This window comes from Oncorhynchus mykiss, chromosome 30 (assembly GCF_057628025.1).
Source record: "Oncorhynchus mykiss isolate SJ-2025 chromosome 30, ASM5762802v1, whole genome shotgun sequence".
NCBI lineage: Eukaryota > Metazoa > Chordata > Actinopteri > Salmoniformes > Salmonidae > Oncorhynchus > Oncorhynchus mykiss.
Window position 1 is genome coordinate 40,749,608 of NC_143051.1, and position 19,652 is coordinate 40,769,259.

A 19,652-nucleotide genomic window follows, 5' to 3' on the forward strand; every position below is an offset into this window, starting at 1 on the left:
AGTTGAATGGGTTGTCTATGTTCCTTTTTCTATGATTTGGGATTTCTGTGTTTGGCCTGGTATGGTTCTCAATCAGAGGCAGCTGTCCCTGATTGAGAACCATACTTAGGTAGCCTGGTTTCACTTTTGAGTGGTGGGCGATTGTTTCCTGTGTCTGTTTGTACCACACGGGACTGTTTTGATTTTCGTTTGTTCATTCACGTTGTTATTTTGTATTTTTGTAGTGTTCAGTTTTATATATTAAAATGAACACTTACCACGCTGCACATTGATCCGACCTCTCTTTCTCCTCGGTCAGAAGAAGAGGAAAATCGTTACAAATGCATTTTAATCTAAATTACAATAAGCGTGTGTAGACCTCCAAAATCAACATGATACCCCAAATAAACAGTTTACAGCAACCTTAAATCAATTCACAGGCACAGTTGACCACCCCCTCCTTCCCCGTACTCTTTTTCCGGTGTTTATTCATGTTCTGCTTCAGAGAGTGTTTCAGTTTGTCCTCCCAATATCACATGTTCAAAGTGGATGGCCCATGATAATGTATCTCACCTGAGCCGCCACTGTTTTTTACATTCCATTATAACTTGTTCATTTTTCAACCAGTACACCAGCATCATGAAAGAAGATTGGACGGGATCTCTCTCCATGCTATCACCATAACTTTGAGAGAGGATAGACCAAAACAAAAGTTTAAGGAATTTCTGAATTGGAAAACCCAAACAACTATTTACCGAATGGCAAATTATTACCTTCCTAATTTTCTTAATACAACATTTCTAAGACAAATGTTAAAGAGCATACCAACACACTGCTGACAATATTTTCCAAATAGGCTTATACACCCTTATCATACTGGCAATCTCACTGCAGTTACCGGGTCAGGGATTTGGAGAGCTAACCCTTAGGGAGAAACCCTGACCATACAGTAGACCCAATCTGGTGAGATTTGTATCGAAACAAAGTTAAAAACCAAAACATAAACAGCTATACACTTCTTCATATTATACTTAAATCTCACCCAATGTCTATCCTTTCTAGTGAGGTTGATCAGGCCTCACCAGAAAGTTAGAACAAAGGTCATTCAACACCATTAAGTATTTTCTTTCCCTCGGTTTAAAAACCATTTCAAACATTTCCATCATTCTGCATACCCAATTTATAACCAAATTCAAAAGACCCTACACAATAAATCAAACACGGTACTAACACCACTAACTAATATTCATAACCGTTGTTGTGTGTGTGTGTGTGTGTGTGTGTGTGTGTGTGTGTGTGTGTGTGTGTGTGTGTGTGTGTGTGTGTGTGTGTGTGTGTGTGTGTGTGTGTGTGTGTGTGTGTGTGTGTGCGGTAAAACATGGAGCAAAAACACACAAATGGCCAGGCCTTCCTTATCTGGGAGCTCCCTTTGCGGCTGGATCCGTATACCTTTATACTTTATAAAACTGCAGAATTTCACTAACTGCTCTTCCAGGACAGTCTCAGGAAACACTTCAAAGAGAGAGATAATGAATACTCTCCTGGAAGAGAAAGTGTACATTTCGTTAGTATTCACTTATGCTAAACTTAATCAGCAACACAAACATTTTAATTACAAACAAAACACGATAATGCTAAGACCACTGTCCTACCATGCCCTTAATGTTCAAAATTGTTAAAAGGTCATTTTAGGTTTGGTAACCCAAATGCTGTCACTCGACAGAATTGTTTTTTCAAAACTCTACTAACAATTACTCACAATATTAACTCTAATTCTCCCCCGAGCTTGCAAGGAGTCTGAACTATTTTCAAAGGTAGCGATACGCACTTCTCCGGGGAGTAGTTATGGTATTTGTGCCTATTAATTGGTCACAGCACCTAATACCTTTTATTAGAACCAGTACTGAAAAGTAAATTTACTATTGGAGATTACTGTTGACATAATGTCTTATACCAGTGTTACGGCTGAAATATCACTGTTGTTAACAACACACATTACCGAAATTATTCACAGTCGTTTCCTATTTCCATATAATCTGTCAGTGTTCCCTGTCCCAATAGGGAATAAACCAATCTCTCTCTTTATTGCTAGTGTTAATCCACATAAATCACTTTCAAACAACGTTTGAATATCTTCTTACTTTTCTAACCATGAATGTATGAATGTGGCTCTCCTCCAGAAATTATATGCAACCTTTTATCAAGTGGACTTATTCTCTACAACCTACCTAAGCATGACAATTTATCCATACACACACAGACTCTACGGCCTCACGGCCACCACGGCTGGGCTTTCACCCCCCTTTCGGGTCTAGTAGGGAGCCAACCCAACTCGGGATTTACCCCCTAGGATGGACCCTTTGCAGGTACCAGCCTGCTCGGGCTTACCTTCCGGGACTTACCCTACTCTTTATGGTACTCGCAGGAACCAAACCACTCAGGATTTAACCCCTAGGACTTACTCTCTGCAGGTACCAGCTTGCTCGGGTTTACCTTCCGGGACTTACCATATACCATTAATCTACAACCGGTCGTAATACAATGGGATTACTGAATAAATGTAGGCTTTCCAGGTCCATATCCTATAATCCGTTCAGCCTACGACTCTTATCTCCCCAAGATGTCAGAATGAGTGGTAAATGTGCCTACCTTGATTTTTGGTGCTGGCTCCTGTTTCACTGTTTTGGACTCTCTAGTTTGACTGTAAATTGTGGTGAACCCTTTTAGGTTCTAAATAAACTGAGCAAAACTCACGGATGACTAGTAAAGCTCAAACCAAGTGTATTCACCCACCGGGTCACACAGCTGCATAAAACAAAGACATGTTTCCATCAGCAAAAGTGTTTATACGCCCCCTCCCCCTTTTAGGCGGAGTCTCCTCCTTATCTCTAAACACTACATCTTTGTTGCTAGGCAGGACGTTAAGTGATATGGGTAATAAACTGTTCCTTCTCCCTTCATGTGAACTTACCTAACCTCGCCCCCCATTCCTCGCTAATCCACAGCTATCCATCCTCATCAGTGACCATGTGATTGCCTTTTCCCTTACTTAGTAACTCTCTAAGCCCTGGTTCATATCCATCCTCCATTGACCCGACCATATACATTCCTCCAACATATAACCATTAACTTATGGTGTAGCAAGTATTTCAAATTACAACCCAACAGCATGCTTGATAAAGTGCTTAAAGTACTTCCTGAACAGGTCCCCGTCGATGTAGCCACTGTTTGACCGTCCATACAAGGCTTGGTGGGGGGGCCCTCCCAAGGCTTGGGGGGGCCCTCCCAAGGCTTGGGGGGGGCCCTCCCAGTGTGTAGTGGCCTCCGGGGAAACACTTGGGGTAGATGATAAATAGGGGGAGGTCCTCCCCAGCTGTGTTGAAGCACTGTGATATGCTCCTTGGCCCCCTGCGGGTACACGTGTTTTGCGCCCTCGCATCTGCTCTGGCACCTGTGCCTGCTCTGGCCGCTACAAAACCCAGACTCAACGCAGTTATAGATTTTTCTGGGTTTCTCCCTCAACCAGCTTTCCTCCAATTGCTTCTCATAAGAAGTGAAGAAGGTGTCCATAGTCAGACGGGTGGCACGCTCAGCTCCCCCCGTCCAGGGTGTCTGGCCTCCTCCTGAACATTTCCCGTCACCTCTTCCCCAATGGTGTGATTGTCTCCCTTGGGTGCCGAAACCTAGAATAGAATATAAATTGTCCACCCAGAATTATGTTTATTTTGGCCTCACATACATTAAGAACAGTCAGCATAGCATTCTTCATACATGAACACATAAAACATATGTGCATAAAACACATAAAACACACTTGCATAGTTTGTCGGCGTATTTCATCAGCCTCTGTCTGGTGAAGCTGAACCAATAGCTGGCACAGTAGATACAGTACTGCACCAGATAATAGTAATCCTCTGGTGCAAGCAATGTTTGCAGTCCACTGCAACAACCATGGTCACCCGGCCGCCCAGCCCTTCCGCCAGGGTCTGCCGAGGTACACCATGCACCTTGGTTGATAAGAAAAGAAAACTGTTATTAACAGATGAAATTCACATACATGTGGTAATGTCCTAAAAACAAAAGATGACTATCCTTGGCAGCCCGGCAGATAGCCATCCCTGCCCTGCACTCCTCCATGGCTTGAAACATGTCCACTTCACTCCATTGCTTCCTTTTGACTTTCTCCATACTGTTGTGGGAAATTCATGTAGCTAAATAACTTGGCATACTATATACATTTTAGAAAGATAACTCCATCTGAATATGTACTGTTAATTTCCAGTCCATTAAAATGTTGAGCTCAAAGTGATTTAGTCCTCCAACCACTATAGAGGGCGTCTGAAGTTAGGGGGAAATTTGTGGGATGTCTCATAGAATGGCGTGGTATGCAAAATAGGTCAACTTTGAGCACCTTTATCCCTTGAATGTTTGCCATTCAGGTCCAAAAAGTCCCTTTCTGAGCACTTCTGCAATGGGCAAATATGTATGGAAGGTTTCGTTCAACTCAAAAGGGGTGCTGTCAAAAAGTATTTGAATTCAAATGGATTTACCCATACATTCTTTATGTTCTGAATTGTTCAGTGGGGTCTTTTTCTAACATATTAACATTACATAAAAAAATATATATAATGATTTCGTAACCTAATACATCCGATAATAAGAGCTCTGTCGACAGTGTGGTGCGGCTTCTTGCAGCGATTTTTGAGGATTTTACATGTTTTGGTCTTCTGCAAAATTGGTTCCGCGGGTCGCAAAAAGCTAAATTAACATGACACAAGCTGAATGTAAAAGGATTCTAAAATTAAAAGCTTGCGGTATGCCCAATTGATAAATCTGAGCTATGGCAGCAGATGCTAAAATAGAAGTTGATTTTATTGGTTACGCAGAACGCACTGCAAGTCTTGTCTCTCCCATCTTCTCATTGGTTTTTAGAAGCATATACCCACTTGCAATCTTCTCATTGGTTTTTAGGAACACACATCTGGTTGATTGAAAGATGAACTGAGGTCGGTTGTGGTAATGCACCTTATTATGAAAGTTAGTTGCCAATCGCAATATAAAGTCCAAAGAAGAAAAAGAAGCCTGGGAGGAGAGTTGACTAGAAACGATTCTGTTGACCGTTTTCTGTGTGGATTAATTGTTGGAGTAGAGGACAATGTGCATTTCAAGTAAAATAACAACTCAATGTTTATATCCCAGGACAAATTAAATAGCAACAGCAAGCTAGCTAGCTAAATAGGAAAAATTTGCTAGCAACTGCAAGCTAGCCAGCTAAATTGCCATAAATGTTTAATGCTTTTCGACATGTTCCCAAATTAATATAATTGGTTCAGAGTTTGTTTTGATATTGCAACCTGTGTTTCGTGATCGCGTTTGGTGTGGGGAGACAAAATCAATTTGCGCACGATGGCGCACACGTGCGAATAATATGAGTGTTTAATTTGTATCTTGTTCTTTTTTTGTTAAAGTATCTCAGTTTTTACCCCAACCAGTAGGTGGCGGCAATACACCTTTTTGGATGTAGTCACCAATAAAACCTTAAAGAAGAAGATGCCAGAATGTTGAATAAAATTATATTTACAATTTCTTTACCGGTTGTACCTTTTGGTTGGTAGGAGGTGGAGATAGGGAATCCACAGGAAATGGTTGTTTACCCAACTTTTACGGCACCGGTAAATTCTGTTTTGTATTTTCAATCTCTTTCACGTATTGCACATGATGCACAATATGTCAACATAGCCAAACGAAGGTAGTCGAACGAAGCACGTTTCCAAATATTTGTTATATCTAAACAAAAGAGATGGAAACGACTGGCTGTGGTCTAATGAAACAAATTAGTCATAGTGGGCAGAACAAGCAAGGAGATGGGCAGAGCCAAGCACGAGCTAGCGTGATCCTATTGGCGTGTTGTAGCATCATCTGCATATTTCCGTTAGGAAACGCCTACTCAATGAAGTGCGCGAGTGCTTTAACTCAATTTGTCTTTGCACTCCTACTAAATAACGCACTTTTTAAAAACTTTAGCAAAGGGTAAAGTCTACAAAACTTAGTCCACTCTGTTCATTACATATTCTAGTTTTGGGAACAGAACTATTGAGATCAAATGTTTCAAATTTGCAATGTTGGCCAAAATCCATCTCGTTCCATCTTCTCCCACTGCTGGCCAGTGGGCTTCCTCTGACTACCATATTAGTAGTGAGTGGAAACACTAATCAGATGCTTCACATTTATACATCCACTGAAATATGTCTTATGTTCTATCTGTGATGTTTCCTCGCAATCAGCTGTTGTTCGGTTAGGCTCTGCGATATTGTGCTAGTGTATGTCACATGCGAATTGCACCAGTATTGAAAAAAATTAATAAAGGAAATACACACAATGTACATACTAGTTTACTGAAAATCAAGCTAACAAGGAACCCAAACTGGCTGCGCGCATGCGCCATCGTGCATAAATGTATTTCGTCCCCCCACCCCAAATGCGATCACGACACTGAACCAAATATATTAATTTGGGAACAGGTCGAAAAGCATTCAACATTTATGGAAATTTTGTTAGCTAGCTTGCTGTTGTTAACTAATTTGTCCTGGGATATAAACATTGAGTTGTTATTTTACCTGAAATGCACAGGGTTTTCTACTCCACCAATTAATCCACACATAAAACGGTCAACTGAATCGTTTCTAGTCATCTCTCCCTCCTTCCAGGTTTTTTCTTCTCTTGACTTTATATTGTGATTGGCAACTTTCATAAATTAGGTGCATTACCGTCACTGATCTCGTTTGTCTTCAGTCACCCACATGGGTAAACCAATGAGGAGATGGGAGAGGCAGGACTTGCAGTGTGATCTGCGTCAGAAATAGAACTGACTTCTATTTTAGCCCTTGGCAACGCAGGCGCTCGTTGGCGCAATAACTGAATAATATAGATTTCTACATTTATTTTGCAACGCTCGCATTGTAATAACACTTCCCTGTGGATATTTCGTCTCATATTACCTCCTCTACATAAAGACAAAATCTGGAGACAACAGGTAAAGTACATTCAATTAAGTTTATTCAACAGTCTGATTTGTGAAAGGGCTCCTGAGTGGCGCAGCGGTCTAAGACACTGCATCTCAGTGCTAGGGGCATCACTACAGACACTGGTTCAATTCCAGGCTGTATCACAAACAGCCATGATCGGGGTTAGGGTTTGGCCAGGGTAGGCCGTCATTGTAAATAATAATTTGTTCTTAACTGACTTGCCTAGTTAAAAAATATATATAAATACACAAATATATTTGTTAATTTTCAAAGTATAGAAAGGACTCTTATTCTGAAGGATTCCAAAAACCATGACCCGGAAAGTACTTCATTATTCTTGTCTGCTTCACAGCGGTAGTACCGAGAACGTACCGGGGTGTGAAACACAAATTTGCCGGCAGAACAACACCAAAAGAGCGGCAAAGTGTTCACGTTTATCGTTCGAAGAACAAATGTCAAGTAATTGTTATTATCCTGGCAACTGATGACGAGGCAAAACGTCATCAGGTAGCATTAAAGCCGTTCAGGAATAGGCGCCGTCTGTTGAGTCTCCGTGAAATATTTTCAGAGACTTGTCTTTGAAAATAAATAGATTTGTCTGCTGGAAACAATTAATACTCCAACGATCATAATGGGATACGTCGTTTAACTTGTGCGGGTTGACAACAACTGGGGAAATTTGGGAGGACCTCTGGTTAAGTGGACACCGCAAGCGGCCCGTGTCCACATCAGCAACAGAAGCCGGGGTGTCGGCTTGAGAGTCTTCGGGTGGAAAATCTCCAACACTAGAGCTACAGCGCTGACTAAATAGCGTCGTGCGAACAGGAGCTGCGCCGATATTTGACCATTGGGAGCCGGGGAGTATCCGGACAGAGACCTCATGAATGGAAATCGGAACTTCAGGTATATTCTTACATCGTCTGTGGAACGCCATATTAAATTGTTACATTTGGTGTTGAAGTTTTGTAGGCTGACTAACGTTACCAGTTTATAGCATATAGCATACGATCAAACCTACTATGCCAATCAGATTAAATTAAATATCAACTCATTCAGTCCTTTCACTGTACTGTCTGGGTTAGAAAACTAATTTGGGTGACCAGATATACTGTCGTTGGTAAGATTGTTTGCTGGTTGGTAGCCTCTGCCGGGTCCCCTTCAACCGAGGGGTCCAGCTGCGACATAATCTCTGAGCAGTCATCTCTCATGGTCTCTATGCTGCCACCTACTGATATGTAATCTCTCAGGAAAAGTGGGGGATTCGAACGGAACCATAGAGTGCTTGCAGTTGCGTCACAAATCACCTAGCAACCCCAAGCTTCGTGTTGGAAGACCAAACTCGCATGCTGACCAGACAGCGTGCTCGCCATTGCACGCATGTTGTTTTTGTCCACGCACACCAAACACTACCAGGACAGCAGGTTGAAATATCAAAACAAATTCTGAACCAAATATATTAATTTGGGGACCAGTCAAAAAGCAAACATTTATGGCAATTTAGCTAGCTGTTGCTAATAACAACCCAATGTTTATATCCCAGGACAAATTAGCTAGCTAGCTCTTGCTAGCTAATTTGTCCTGGGATACAAACATTGGGTTGTTATTTTACCTGAAATGCACAAGGTCCTCTACTCCGACATGTAATCCACAACAATTAATTTGCAGATAAAAGGGTAAACCAAGTTTGTTTCTAGTAATCTCACCTCCTTCAAGATGCTTCTTCTTTGGACTTTATATTGTGGTTGGCAACCAACTTTAAGGTGCATTACCACTACCAACTGGACTGGCGTGTGGACCTCAATTCATCTTTAAGTCACACGTGGGTATATGCTCCTAAAAACCAATGAGGAGATGGAAGAGGCAGCACGTCAAGCGTCACAAATAAAACCAATATCTATTTTAGTGCAAGCACTCATTGAAGTGCGCAAGCAGTGTGGGTGAAATTATTGAATAATATGTATGCGACGCGAGCGGTGTGGTCAGCATGTCAGTCTGTTGAAAGTTCTCCAATTGTCCAAATGGCTTGCTGTGTTTTGAAACCACCATGAACATTGGAAAGATTGCCCGTTATTTTGTTTTTCAAGGACCCAGAAAACAGAGTCGGGGTAGAACCTATTCAAGTAAGTAAACATATTTTTAAAATGATCAATGTATTATTAGCTAGCTAGCTTGCTACAGAAACTTAGTGTGCAGGCTAACTTAAATGAGCTCCTTACGTAATGTTCGCTAGCTAGCTAACTTTACATACTGTATAGGTAGCTAGCTACGTGAATTAAATATCACCAGTTTACGAACGTCATATTAGTTAGTTAGCTATCTTTACGTATTTGTTGTAATTCCAAATGCATTTGTAGCTAGGTACTGTAGATAGCTAACTAACAGCCATGGAAGAGGGTGACAGGATTAGCTACCACTTCCAGTTGTCTGAGAAGGGAGAGTAGGCTACTCTGGATATGGCAGATAACTTTGTGGGAGTACACTATGAAACTTCTCCAGTTCCAGTCCCTAGTGAGGAGAAACTGAGGACGGATTTTTCAGGGATGTCAAAACTTTAGTATAATGCAGCCTGTTTCTTTTGTGTTTACTGTCTTCAGATACAGAGAGCTGTCAAACCCTTGTCTGCAGATGAAGAGCTCACAAGAGATACCATGGATATATGTTAGCAAATTTTGTCAACAAAAATAGTTTAAAAGCCACACAATGTATAAACCTATTACAACTGGAGCAGGCCAACCTTGCTGGGTGTGCAGGCTTCTATTCCAGCCCAGCACTAATGCACCTTATTCAAGCAGAACTCTGCACACCCAGTAGTCAGGGATCGGTGGCGCGAGGTTGGTATTGACATTTCCACCCCCAAAATTGTTTTAGTAATGGTAGCCTACTTGTTGCTAAAATGTCTACACGTTTACATATGGATTAGCTTACTTTTACACTTTGAAATTATATGAAAGTGTTGATTCTTTGAAGTGAAGTGTTTTTAAACTTGTTTTAATTGTTAACTTAACTATTATTCAGGATGAACTAGCGCTTATGTTGATTTAATCACAGATCGCAATCCAGCAATAAAGAGGGGAAGGGAATCTCTCTAATTTGTCTGTTCTTGTGTTGTATTCTCAAATTAACATCACCTTTCTGTTTAGTCATACATTCTCCAATTAGTTTTATTTGATTGTGAACCCATTTTTTTAATTGCATGCAATGCCAATGCAGCCAAAGGCCTACAGCAGTGGTTCCCAACTCTAGTCCTTGAGTACCCCCAATAGCAAGCACTTTTTCTGTAGCCCCTGACAACATACTGATCCAACTCATTGAGGGCCTGATGATTAGTTGAATCAAGTGTGTTTGCTGCTACAGTAAAACTGTACTGTTGTGGGGTACTCGGGGACCAGAGTTGGGAACCACTGGCCTACAGTATGATGGCATTAAAGCAAATTTATGCATGACCTTTTGGATGATATGACACAATGTGTAGCCTCCGGAGGTACGCAGAGGCCAACTTGAGCTCCGTACCGCATCGCCGTGCACCTCTCAAATTTTGTAACAATGTGGAGGGCTCCGTATAACTCTGCATTGACATGATTGGTAGGTGAGGGCGGGCGGGAGGTCCTGTATAAACACACTCACTTCCTTGACAACTTCCTTCACAACAGCTCTGCTCCACGTACCACAATAATTATGAATGCCCCGACTTCTGCAGAGGCCATATCAGCGTAAATGCTGCATGGCCAATGCAGATGTCGGATTGACCATGTAGTGCCTTTAAGCCTCATGGGCGTTTGCAATCCACCCCATGACATTGTCCATCTGAAGCAGAAAATAGCTTAACTCACACACTGTTTACATATTGTTCAGCTATTTGTTTTACATTTTAAAACGATACCAGTAGACAATGTATATGTGGCTAATCATTATACTAGATTTTGTACAGGCCGTGTACTGATATTACATTTTTGGTTTAAAAAAATCCAACCCTTGTAATCTAGGTGGTGAAATGTCTGAAAGCTGGAGATAAGATCCTTAGATTAAAACATACACACAATTACTACTGCCAAGTTCAATGCCAGAGACTTTTCTCCAAGAAAATCTGAGTGGCACCTAGAGGTGCCACTGTGATAACTACAACAATTACATTGTCAATGCTAAATGTGTTTTTATGGGGCTAGGCAAAGCAGAGATGACAATGATTTTCTTTCACCCATACAATAATATTCGCTATAATTAAAGTACAGTATGTTTACAATAGTCTTTCACATGTTCCAAATTTAGATTTTAGATATTCATATGGTTTAAGGGGGCACTTTTGTCCTGACGACAAGGTAAAGGTGCTCTACTCAAATGGCACAACCGACTCGCTCAGATTTGACCAAAGTGCGGCATATAACAACCATCTCGTATAATTGTAGGGACGTCTCCTTTCATATCTGGAAAAGGACCAAGTAGTATAAACTAATGCTGCTGCAGCACTGCACATCTTCACAGTGGGAATCCAGTCGACATGGGTGTCTTGATAAAGGTTAGCTGCTGAACCTACAGTAGTACATAATCAAATGAATCACGGTTGACGAATCAACTAGTTTTAGGTTCTGTTATCATGCAGTTTGCGATAGTCACTCGGGTGATAATTAATGCGCTGCTCTTCCTACATGGCCGTCAGGAGCCGCCGTACATCAACTGCAAGCCCTCTATATAAGGAGAAGTGGGCGTTTCAAAAGTTGCCACTCAACGTTATTTGGGTTATCGGACGTTAGTCTGCAGAAATGACAGTATGATATTTCAGTAATTAAAAAAAATATGTATTCACTGAGCTGTGAGCTGTGTCTTTGAATGTTACATCCATGGCTACCGGTAGGTAACTTAGTTTTTTCATAAATGAAAATGCTAGCTAACGTTAGCTACCTTTTTTATTTAAAAAAATTCATACATTCGACTATTTTATTAATCAGTATTTTAAATCATAATAATTGAAATATCAAGTCATGGCGGTTCTAGTAGTTATGGAATTCCAGCGCTTCTAGTTATAAGACTCCTTGAAAAACCCCACTTCTCCTTATATGGTTCCTTTCACACCCCTACTTTTCCTGAGAGATGCACTGTGCTAAGAGATGACATATCAGTAGGTAGCAGCATAGAGACCTGAGGGATGACTGCTCTGAGAGATGATGTTGCAGCTGGACCCTATTGCATCAACCGGATGTTTGAGTTTTCAGGGGAAATGGAAGAGCCTGTGACGTGACTTCCGCTTTTGGACATAAACAAGACGACACTCCATCTTAACTCCTTCTCCACATTTACTCGATTGGTTGAACAGTATAGTAGAAAACCTCCTAAGACAGCTATTTAAATATTTTTTTTATCTTCTCGTCAAGACCAGTACACTGAACATGCCCTCCAAGGACCACCCATGGCTGCACCCTTGCCCAGCCATGTAAAATCCAGGAATTTATTTAAATTGGCTGATTTCCTTATATGAACTGTAACTCAGTAAATTATTTAATTATGTTTTTATATTTTTGTTAAGTATAGTTTCAGGGTTTCTTTTATGCCTGCTATGTTAGCTTAGCCAGTTGGTAAACGTTTTGCAGATGTCTGTCATAGGCAGGTGGAAGGCCCATCAGGTGTGCCTCATCTGGAGCCCGTGAGAGACTGGCTGGCTGTGTGTGTGTGTTTGGAGGTTGCCTGCCTGCCTTCCACACCATCTGGTGTCGGAAGTTATTGAGTGGTGCTCACTGTAGCCTCGCTCAATAATCAGATCAGCCACAAAGTCAGTTAACTATAACCAATGGGCAGCTGCTTTGAGAGTAATGGTTGTTGGTGTACTTTTGAGCTGTTAACATTGAAACCAACCATGATTGGAGATGGACATGATTTGTGCTGTCTGCTTTCTTAGCACTCATTCGACACAGTCTGGTGGATCGACATGTTTTCTGACGAACAGGATGACTGCTTACGAGACTATGGGAATCAAGAGGCCATGTCATTAGGTTAATAAGGTCCACCTTATTCTGTCAGTTTAACATCAAATCTTAAAGCTGCAACGTTTTGGGCGACCTGACCAAATTCACATAGAAATGTGAGTTATAGCGCTGTCGTTCTCATCGAAAGCAAGTCTAAGAAGCGGTAGATCTGTTCTATGTGCGCTATTTTTATACTCCCCGGTCTTTTTTACGTCTTTTTATTTACACCTTCAAACAGCTGAAAATACAGTATTTTTGGATATGGAAAATAGATTTCACAAATGTATTACTCTACACTATAATTGCTTGTCTTGTAACAACTGAATTAGGCTATTAGAATTTTAGCAACCACGAAATGGTAGAGCAATTTCTGCATAGTTCTGCTTTAATCTGTATTTGGTGTCTTAAATGAGGCGTGGTAGATAAATTATGCATAGATTAATAAAATTGCCTACTTCCTCCAAAGGACACTGTGTTTAGGGGAAAAAATTATACATTTTGCACACACCAAATGACACGTGTGTTAATGTGGCTCGAGAGAGGAGCCAAAGGTAGGATACAGCTGCCGATAGCTCTTGATCATGACTCTCCGTTCCATTACTTTACACATTGGACAAAGGCGTCTTCTGTACAAGGGAGTTTTGTTAAAAGGTCCGACGCTCGGTCTGAACATAAACACGCATTGCTTGTGGTAGGGTTTTGGGTGCATAAGGGCGTTTTATATCAGCAAGACTAAAATGGCATGAAGGTTAACTTGATATACACCTTTCTAGGGTTAGTGTTCCCACAGGGCCATATCTTCATGTTACAGCAAGGGTGTACGGAAGACCGAGGGACCACCGGTGCTAATTAGCTATCTAGCATGCGCCGAACACCTGTGGCCGCCAGAAGGTGTCACTGAAAAATACTGTTGGCTGCAACTGTGGTAAAGCTGGTTAAAAATTTGTTAAATTATTTTGATGTGGTATGAAAGGGCTTTATGTTTCTAGAATTGTTTTGCAATTGAGAATCAATCCAGATGTGGATGGAATATTTGGCTGTTTTGGTTGCCGGAGCCAGTCTACCAAAGTATTCACAACCCTTTATTTTTTTCCCCCCACATTTTGTTGTTTCAGCCCGAATTTAAATATATTAAATAAAAATGTTGTCACTGGCCTATGCACAATACAATAATATCAAAACGGAATTCTGTTTGTAGATATTTTTTACAAATGCAAAAATGTAAAAGCTAAAATGTCTTGCGTCAATAAATATTCAACCACTTTATTATGGAAAGCCTAAATAAGTTTAGGAGTAAACATTCGAGCAGTGAATTTCAAACAGATTCAACCACAAAGACCAGGGAGGATTTCCAATGCCTCGCAAAGAAGGGCACCCTGGTAGATGGGTCAATATTTTTTAAAGCATATGTTGACTATCCCTTTGAGAATGGTGAAGTAATTAAGTATGCTTTTGGATGTTGCAGCATTACACCCAGTCACTACAAAGATACAGGTGTCCTTCTTAACTCAGTTGCCAGAAAGGACAGAAACCGCTCAGGGATTTCAACATGAGGCCAAATGGTGACTTTAAAACAGGAATAGGAGTTTAATGGCTATGAGGGGAGAACTGAGGATGGATCAACAACATTGTAGTTATTCCACAATACTAACCTAAATGACAGTTTGAAAAGGAAGCCTGTACACAAATTATATTCCAAAATATGCAACCTGTTTGCAATAGAGCACTAAAGTAAAACTGCAAATCCAACACATCACTGAGTACCACTCTTCATATTTTCAAGCATGGTGGTGGCTGCATCATGTTATGGGTATGCTTGTCATCGGCAAGGACCAGGGAGTGTTTTAGGATACAAAAACAGAATAGAGCTAGGTATCGGCAAAATTCTAGAGGAAAACCTGGTTGTTTGCTTTCCAACAGACACTGGGAGACATTCACATTTTCAGCAGGACAATAACCTAAAACACAAAGCCAAATATACACTGGAGTTGCTTACCAAGATGACATTGAATGTTCCTGAGTGACCTAGTTAGTTTAGTTTTGGCTTAAATCTTCTTGAAAATCTATGGTAAGACTTAAATGGTTCTCTAGCATTGATCAACAATCAGCTTGACAGAGCTTGAAGACTTTTTTAAAATAATTATTTGCAAATATTACACAATCCAGGTGTGCAAAGCTCTTAGACTTACCCAGAAAGACTCACAGCTGTAATCGTGATTCTAACATGTATTGATTGACTCGAGTTTGAATACTTAAGAAAATGTGATATTTCTGTATTTCATTTTCAATAAATTTGAACACATTTCTAAAAACACCACGTTTTCACTTGTCATTATAGTGTATTGTGTGTAGATGGGCGAGGAAACAAATATATCAAATCTAATTTGAATTCAAGCAGTAACACAAAGTGGAATAAGTCAAGGGGTATGAATACTTTCTGAAGGCATTGTAATGTCCTTGGAGCTAAAGGATTAACGGTAGGCTCCTTCACAGTACATCTTCGTCAAAGCTGCCGAGTGCCTGTACCTGGCTGAAAACAACTGGCAGACTCACTATGATGAAAGCCTACAGCTTTCACATGGTGTTTGTTTTGTATGTGTAAACCAACAGAGCCCTAACTATAAAGGGAAGGAGAAAGAAGAGGCAGTTAGCCATCCACACCTCCATTGCTGCCCACTTGGTTGTTGTGCAGTCGGTGTATAAGTTAAGGTTTGAGCGCATAGGCTATTTCTGTTCCTGGCTGACACTTCATTTTCCAACACACCATTTTCCTTTCCACAGGTAAGCTAAGCTAGACCCTTGATGAGATCGCTGTTTGTTTTTGTCCATTTTTCCTCGTCAGCATTTTCTACATATAACATTTCAAATTACATCACTACATGGTTATTTATTTTTTTAGCTGTTATTTTACCAGGTAAGTTGACTGAGAACACGTTCTCATTTGCAGCAACGACCTGGGGAATAGTTACAGGGGAGGGGGATGAATGAGCCAATTGTAAACTGGGGCTTATTAGGTGACCATGATGGTTTGAGGGCCAGATCAGGAATTTAGCCAGGACACCAGGGTTAACAACCCTAGTCTTACAATAAGTGCCATGGGATCTTTAATTACCTCCAGAGTCAGGACACCCGTTTAACATCCCATCTGAAAGACAGTGTCCCCAATCACTGCTCTGGGGCATTGGGATATTGTTTTTAGACCAGAGGAAAGAGTGCCTCCTACTGGCCCTCCAACACCACTTCCAGCAGCATCTGGTCTCCCATCCAGGAACTGACCAGGACCAACCCTGCTTAGCTTCAGAAGCAAGCCAGCAGTGGTATGCAGGGTGGTATGCTGCTGCATGTGTATTTTTTCTGAATAAACATAAAATAGCATTAAAAGTGAAAAAATGAAAGATTGATTTTAAAAGTTAAAGTTCTTAAAGAAAATGACAAAAAAATATGAAAGAAGCCAGGGGTTATAGTTGTATAAACTTATGATAGAGTTGTAAGAATAGTGTTTTTTTGTTATTGACTAATTCTAGAGATTTTATTAAATATTGGATTTCAAGTGAAAATATATTGCATTTAGGGACAGATTTCAAATATTTGTTTTTGTGTATATACAATTTACCAGCGAGAATGAAGAAATTATAACTAATAGACTAATTCAGTGGTTTTGTTTTCATTTGAATAATAACATTTTACATCTTTCATTGTAAATACATGGGTCTTATTGATTAAATAAAAATTGTAAATACTTGCTCCAAAATATCTTCACAGAGTCACACACACAGAATGTGTATGATAGTTTCTCCATTATCACAGAAAATGTCCTCTAAATCCATGAAGTTATTGCAAGGATATATTTTGTGCAGAATTTTAAAGTGATTTAAAAAAAACTTTATTTGACATACAAAATGGGTGGGGAAGCACCCAAGCTTTCTTCCATTCAATTTCAGTAATATGTGCGTACCAGAATATTTTCCCTCTAGGAGATCTTGTTCTTGGAGTGAAAAAGTTATCTTATGAATGTATTACATTTCTTATCCAGCAGGGGGAAACCTTGTAACATAAGTTGTGCATCTATCATGACATGTTTGGCAAAACACAAATTAGATTTCATTAATTAAGTCCTGAAGATATTGCTTTGCATATAGAATTAAATTATTTATAATGTGTTGGGAAGTTATGTTTCTAAGAACTTTCTATAAGAGTATATTTCCTTCTTTATCAAATAGATGTTCCACAGAAGTGGCTTGTGTGGGTAGAAGTTGTGGACATAACAGTTTCCAGGCTAAAAGGGCTTGTTCATGAAATTTGGACAGTTTGATGGGTAATTTTGCTGGAGAATAATTGCACTTCCACAAAGACCACCCAATTTCATAAAAATATGACAGGGAATGAAGTACCATATAGATTCCGATCTAAGTATACATATTTTTATCCAGTTTACTTTAAAGATATTGTTGACGTCAATGAAATCTAGTACTTCAAGCCCACCATCAGCTCTTTGGTTTGATATTACAGACTTCTTAAGTTTGCGTTTTATTTTTCTATATAAAGTCTAGGAAAGTTTTTTGTTGTTGATATCCTTGCTGGTTTGATCAGCTACAAATAGGGATAGCAGGGTAGACAAAACGTGACAGACCTTCTGCTTTGGACAATAAAACCATTCCAATAATACGTTGGAGCCAGTTATTAAAGGTGGATTTTGTTTACTTTAATCTCTGAGCGAAATTGAGATGTTGACGGACAATATGGTGTTTCACCATGTACACCCCTAAATATTTCACATTGTCTTTCACTGCAATATTCTCAACAGATTGGTAATTTGAGTCATGCAGGGACAATATTTCGCATGATTTAAGATCCAGATCAGAAGCAGAAGAGGATGATTTCATTATATTAAGTGCAATAGCAACTTGATCCTTGTCTTTTAGAAACAGAGCTGTATCATCTGCTAATTTTATATTAGTTATTTTTCAAATTATGAAATACCTTTTAATTCAGGGTTGTTTAAAATGTTAGATATTTATTTTAGTTGTAGAATTACTATAAGTGCTGAAATAGGGCAACCCTGGCGTACACTATGGTGAATATTAAATATTTTAGATGTGTTACGATTAATCATAATGGAACTATTAATATCTTTATAAAACATTGATAACAGAGACAAAGTTAGTCCCGAAACCATGTGTACAACGAATGTATTAGGAATTTGTGTTCAATTGTATCAAATAGTTGAGGAATAAAATAATAGCCTCTGGGTCAACTGTAATCAATCAAGTCTAAAACTAACCTAATGTTACAGCTGATGTGGCGACCTTTCATGAAACCAGTTTGGGTTTCATTAATAAGGTGGTTTAGGCCCATTTAAGTCTATTAGCATATTCTAAAGTTATCCATTTCTAATCTGTATTTAATAATGTAATGGGTCTCCAATTACCTATGAAAAGGATCTTTATCAGGATTTGGTATTAAGGAAATAACCCCTTGTTTTATGGTAGTAATCATCTCTCCCTCTAAATGTTCCCAAAAGTGTAAATAAAATTCCACAGAAAGACCATCTGTTCCAGGTGCCCTTCATAGATTTAAGAACATCTCTAAATCTCTACAATCGAAAACTCCTCTTCACATATGGACTTGAACTCATCAGAAATCATTGGAACATGACCATGGACATGTTTTATAAAATGTTCACATTCAATCCCATTCAAATTTGACTTCTACAGATTTTCACAGAAAGAATACACAAAGTTAGAGATTATCTTTGGGTCTTTACACAAGGTATTGCCAATATTTAAGGGGGGGGGGGGGGGGGGGAGGGGTAGCCTAGTGGTTAGAGTCTTGGACTTGTAACCGAAAGGTTGAGCTGACAAGGTAAAGATTTGTCGTTCTGCCCCTGAACAAGGCAGTTAACCCACTCTTCCTAGGCCGTCATTGGAAATAAGAATTTGTTCTTAACTGACTTGCCTAGTTAAATAAAGGTAAAATAAAAATCAAGGCAGAAAGAGATTCTCTTTACAGTTCCTTTTTTTTCAGAGAAAAAATAGCTTGTTTTTTTCCTCACCCTCCTCAACCCATTTTGCTCTAGATCTAATAAAGGCTCCTTTAGCTAAATAAATGTACATTTGATCTAGTTCTAATCGAGATGTATTCAAATCCGTTTCTTCTTCTGTTGAAAGGGTATCCTTTTCTAAGAGAACATTACATTTATTCACAAGCTCATTTTGAAAACATTTTTGCTTCTTTAGTTCCTTACTGCATGTAATGGTGATTTAGATCTTATCTTGAATTTAAATATTTCCCAGTTACTTCCATGCTTTGGTTCTAAATCATTTGAGTTAAACAAGTCTATGGTCAAGTTATGTATGCTCTTGTTAAAGACTGGATCATTTAGAAGTGAATTGTTACATTTCCAGTATCCTCGAGTGCCACTGGATTTTTCAGAACATTCTAATAATATCATTTTATGATCAGTCAAAGGAGCATGTTTATGATTTACTTCTTGTACACACTGTAAAAGTGGGGGAGAAATGAAAAACAGATAAATTCTGGATCTGATTCGTCATTGACCTATTACACCAGGTGTATTATTTAAGTTAGTATTAAAGAAGCGCCATGTATTGATCACTGTCAGTTTACAGCAAAATGAGACGTCACTATTCTGAGATCTTTGAGCTATTCTAGGTGGAAATCTATCTAAAGAGTA

The 19,652-nt window shown here is 39.6% G+C and overlaps 1 protein-coding gene across 4 annotated transcripts in view; it reads left to right on the top strand.

Annotated features, from left to right (window-relative positions):
• Positions 1-7,293: 7,293 nt before the first annotated feature.
• The window catches only part of LOC110530849 (protein argonaute-3), a 45,280-nt gene continuing 32,921 nt past the window's right edge, over positions 7,294-19,652 (top strand). For all 4 annotated transcript variants that reach the window (XR_016493689.1, XR_016493688.1, XM_036971833.2 and 1 more), the window contains exon 1: positions 7,294-7,907. Coding sequence is in view for 2 of the 4 variants with exons in the window: in XM_036971833.2 (XP_036827728.1) it covers positions 7,889-7,907 (19 nt within the window). In the remaining 2 variants the exon portion in view is untranslated. The remainder of the gene's footprint in view (positions 7,908-19,652) is intronic.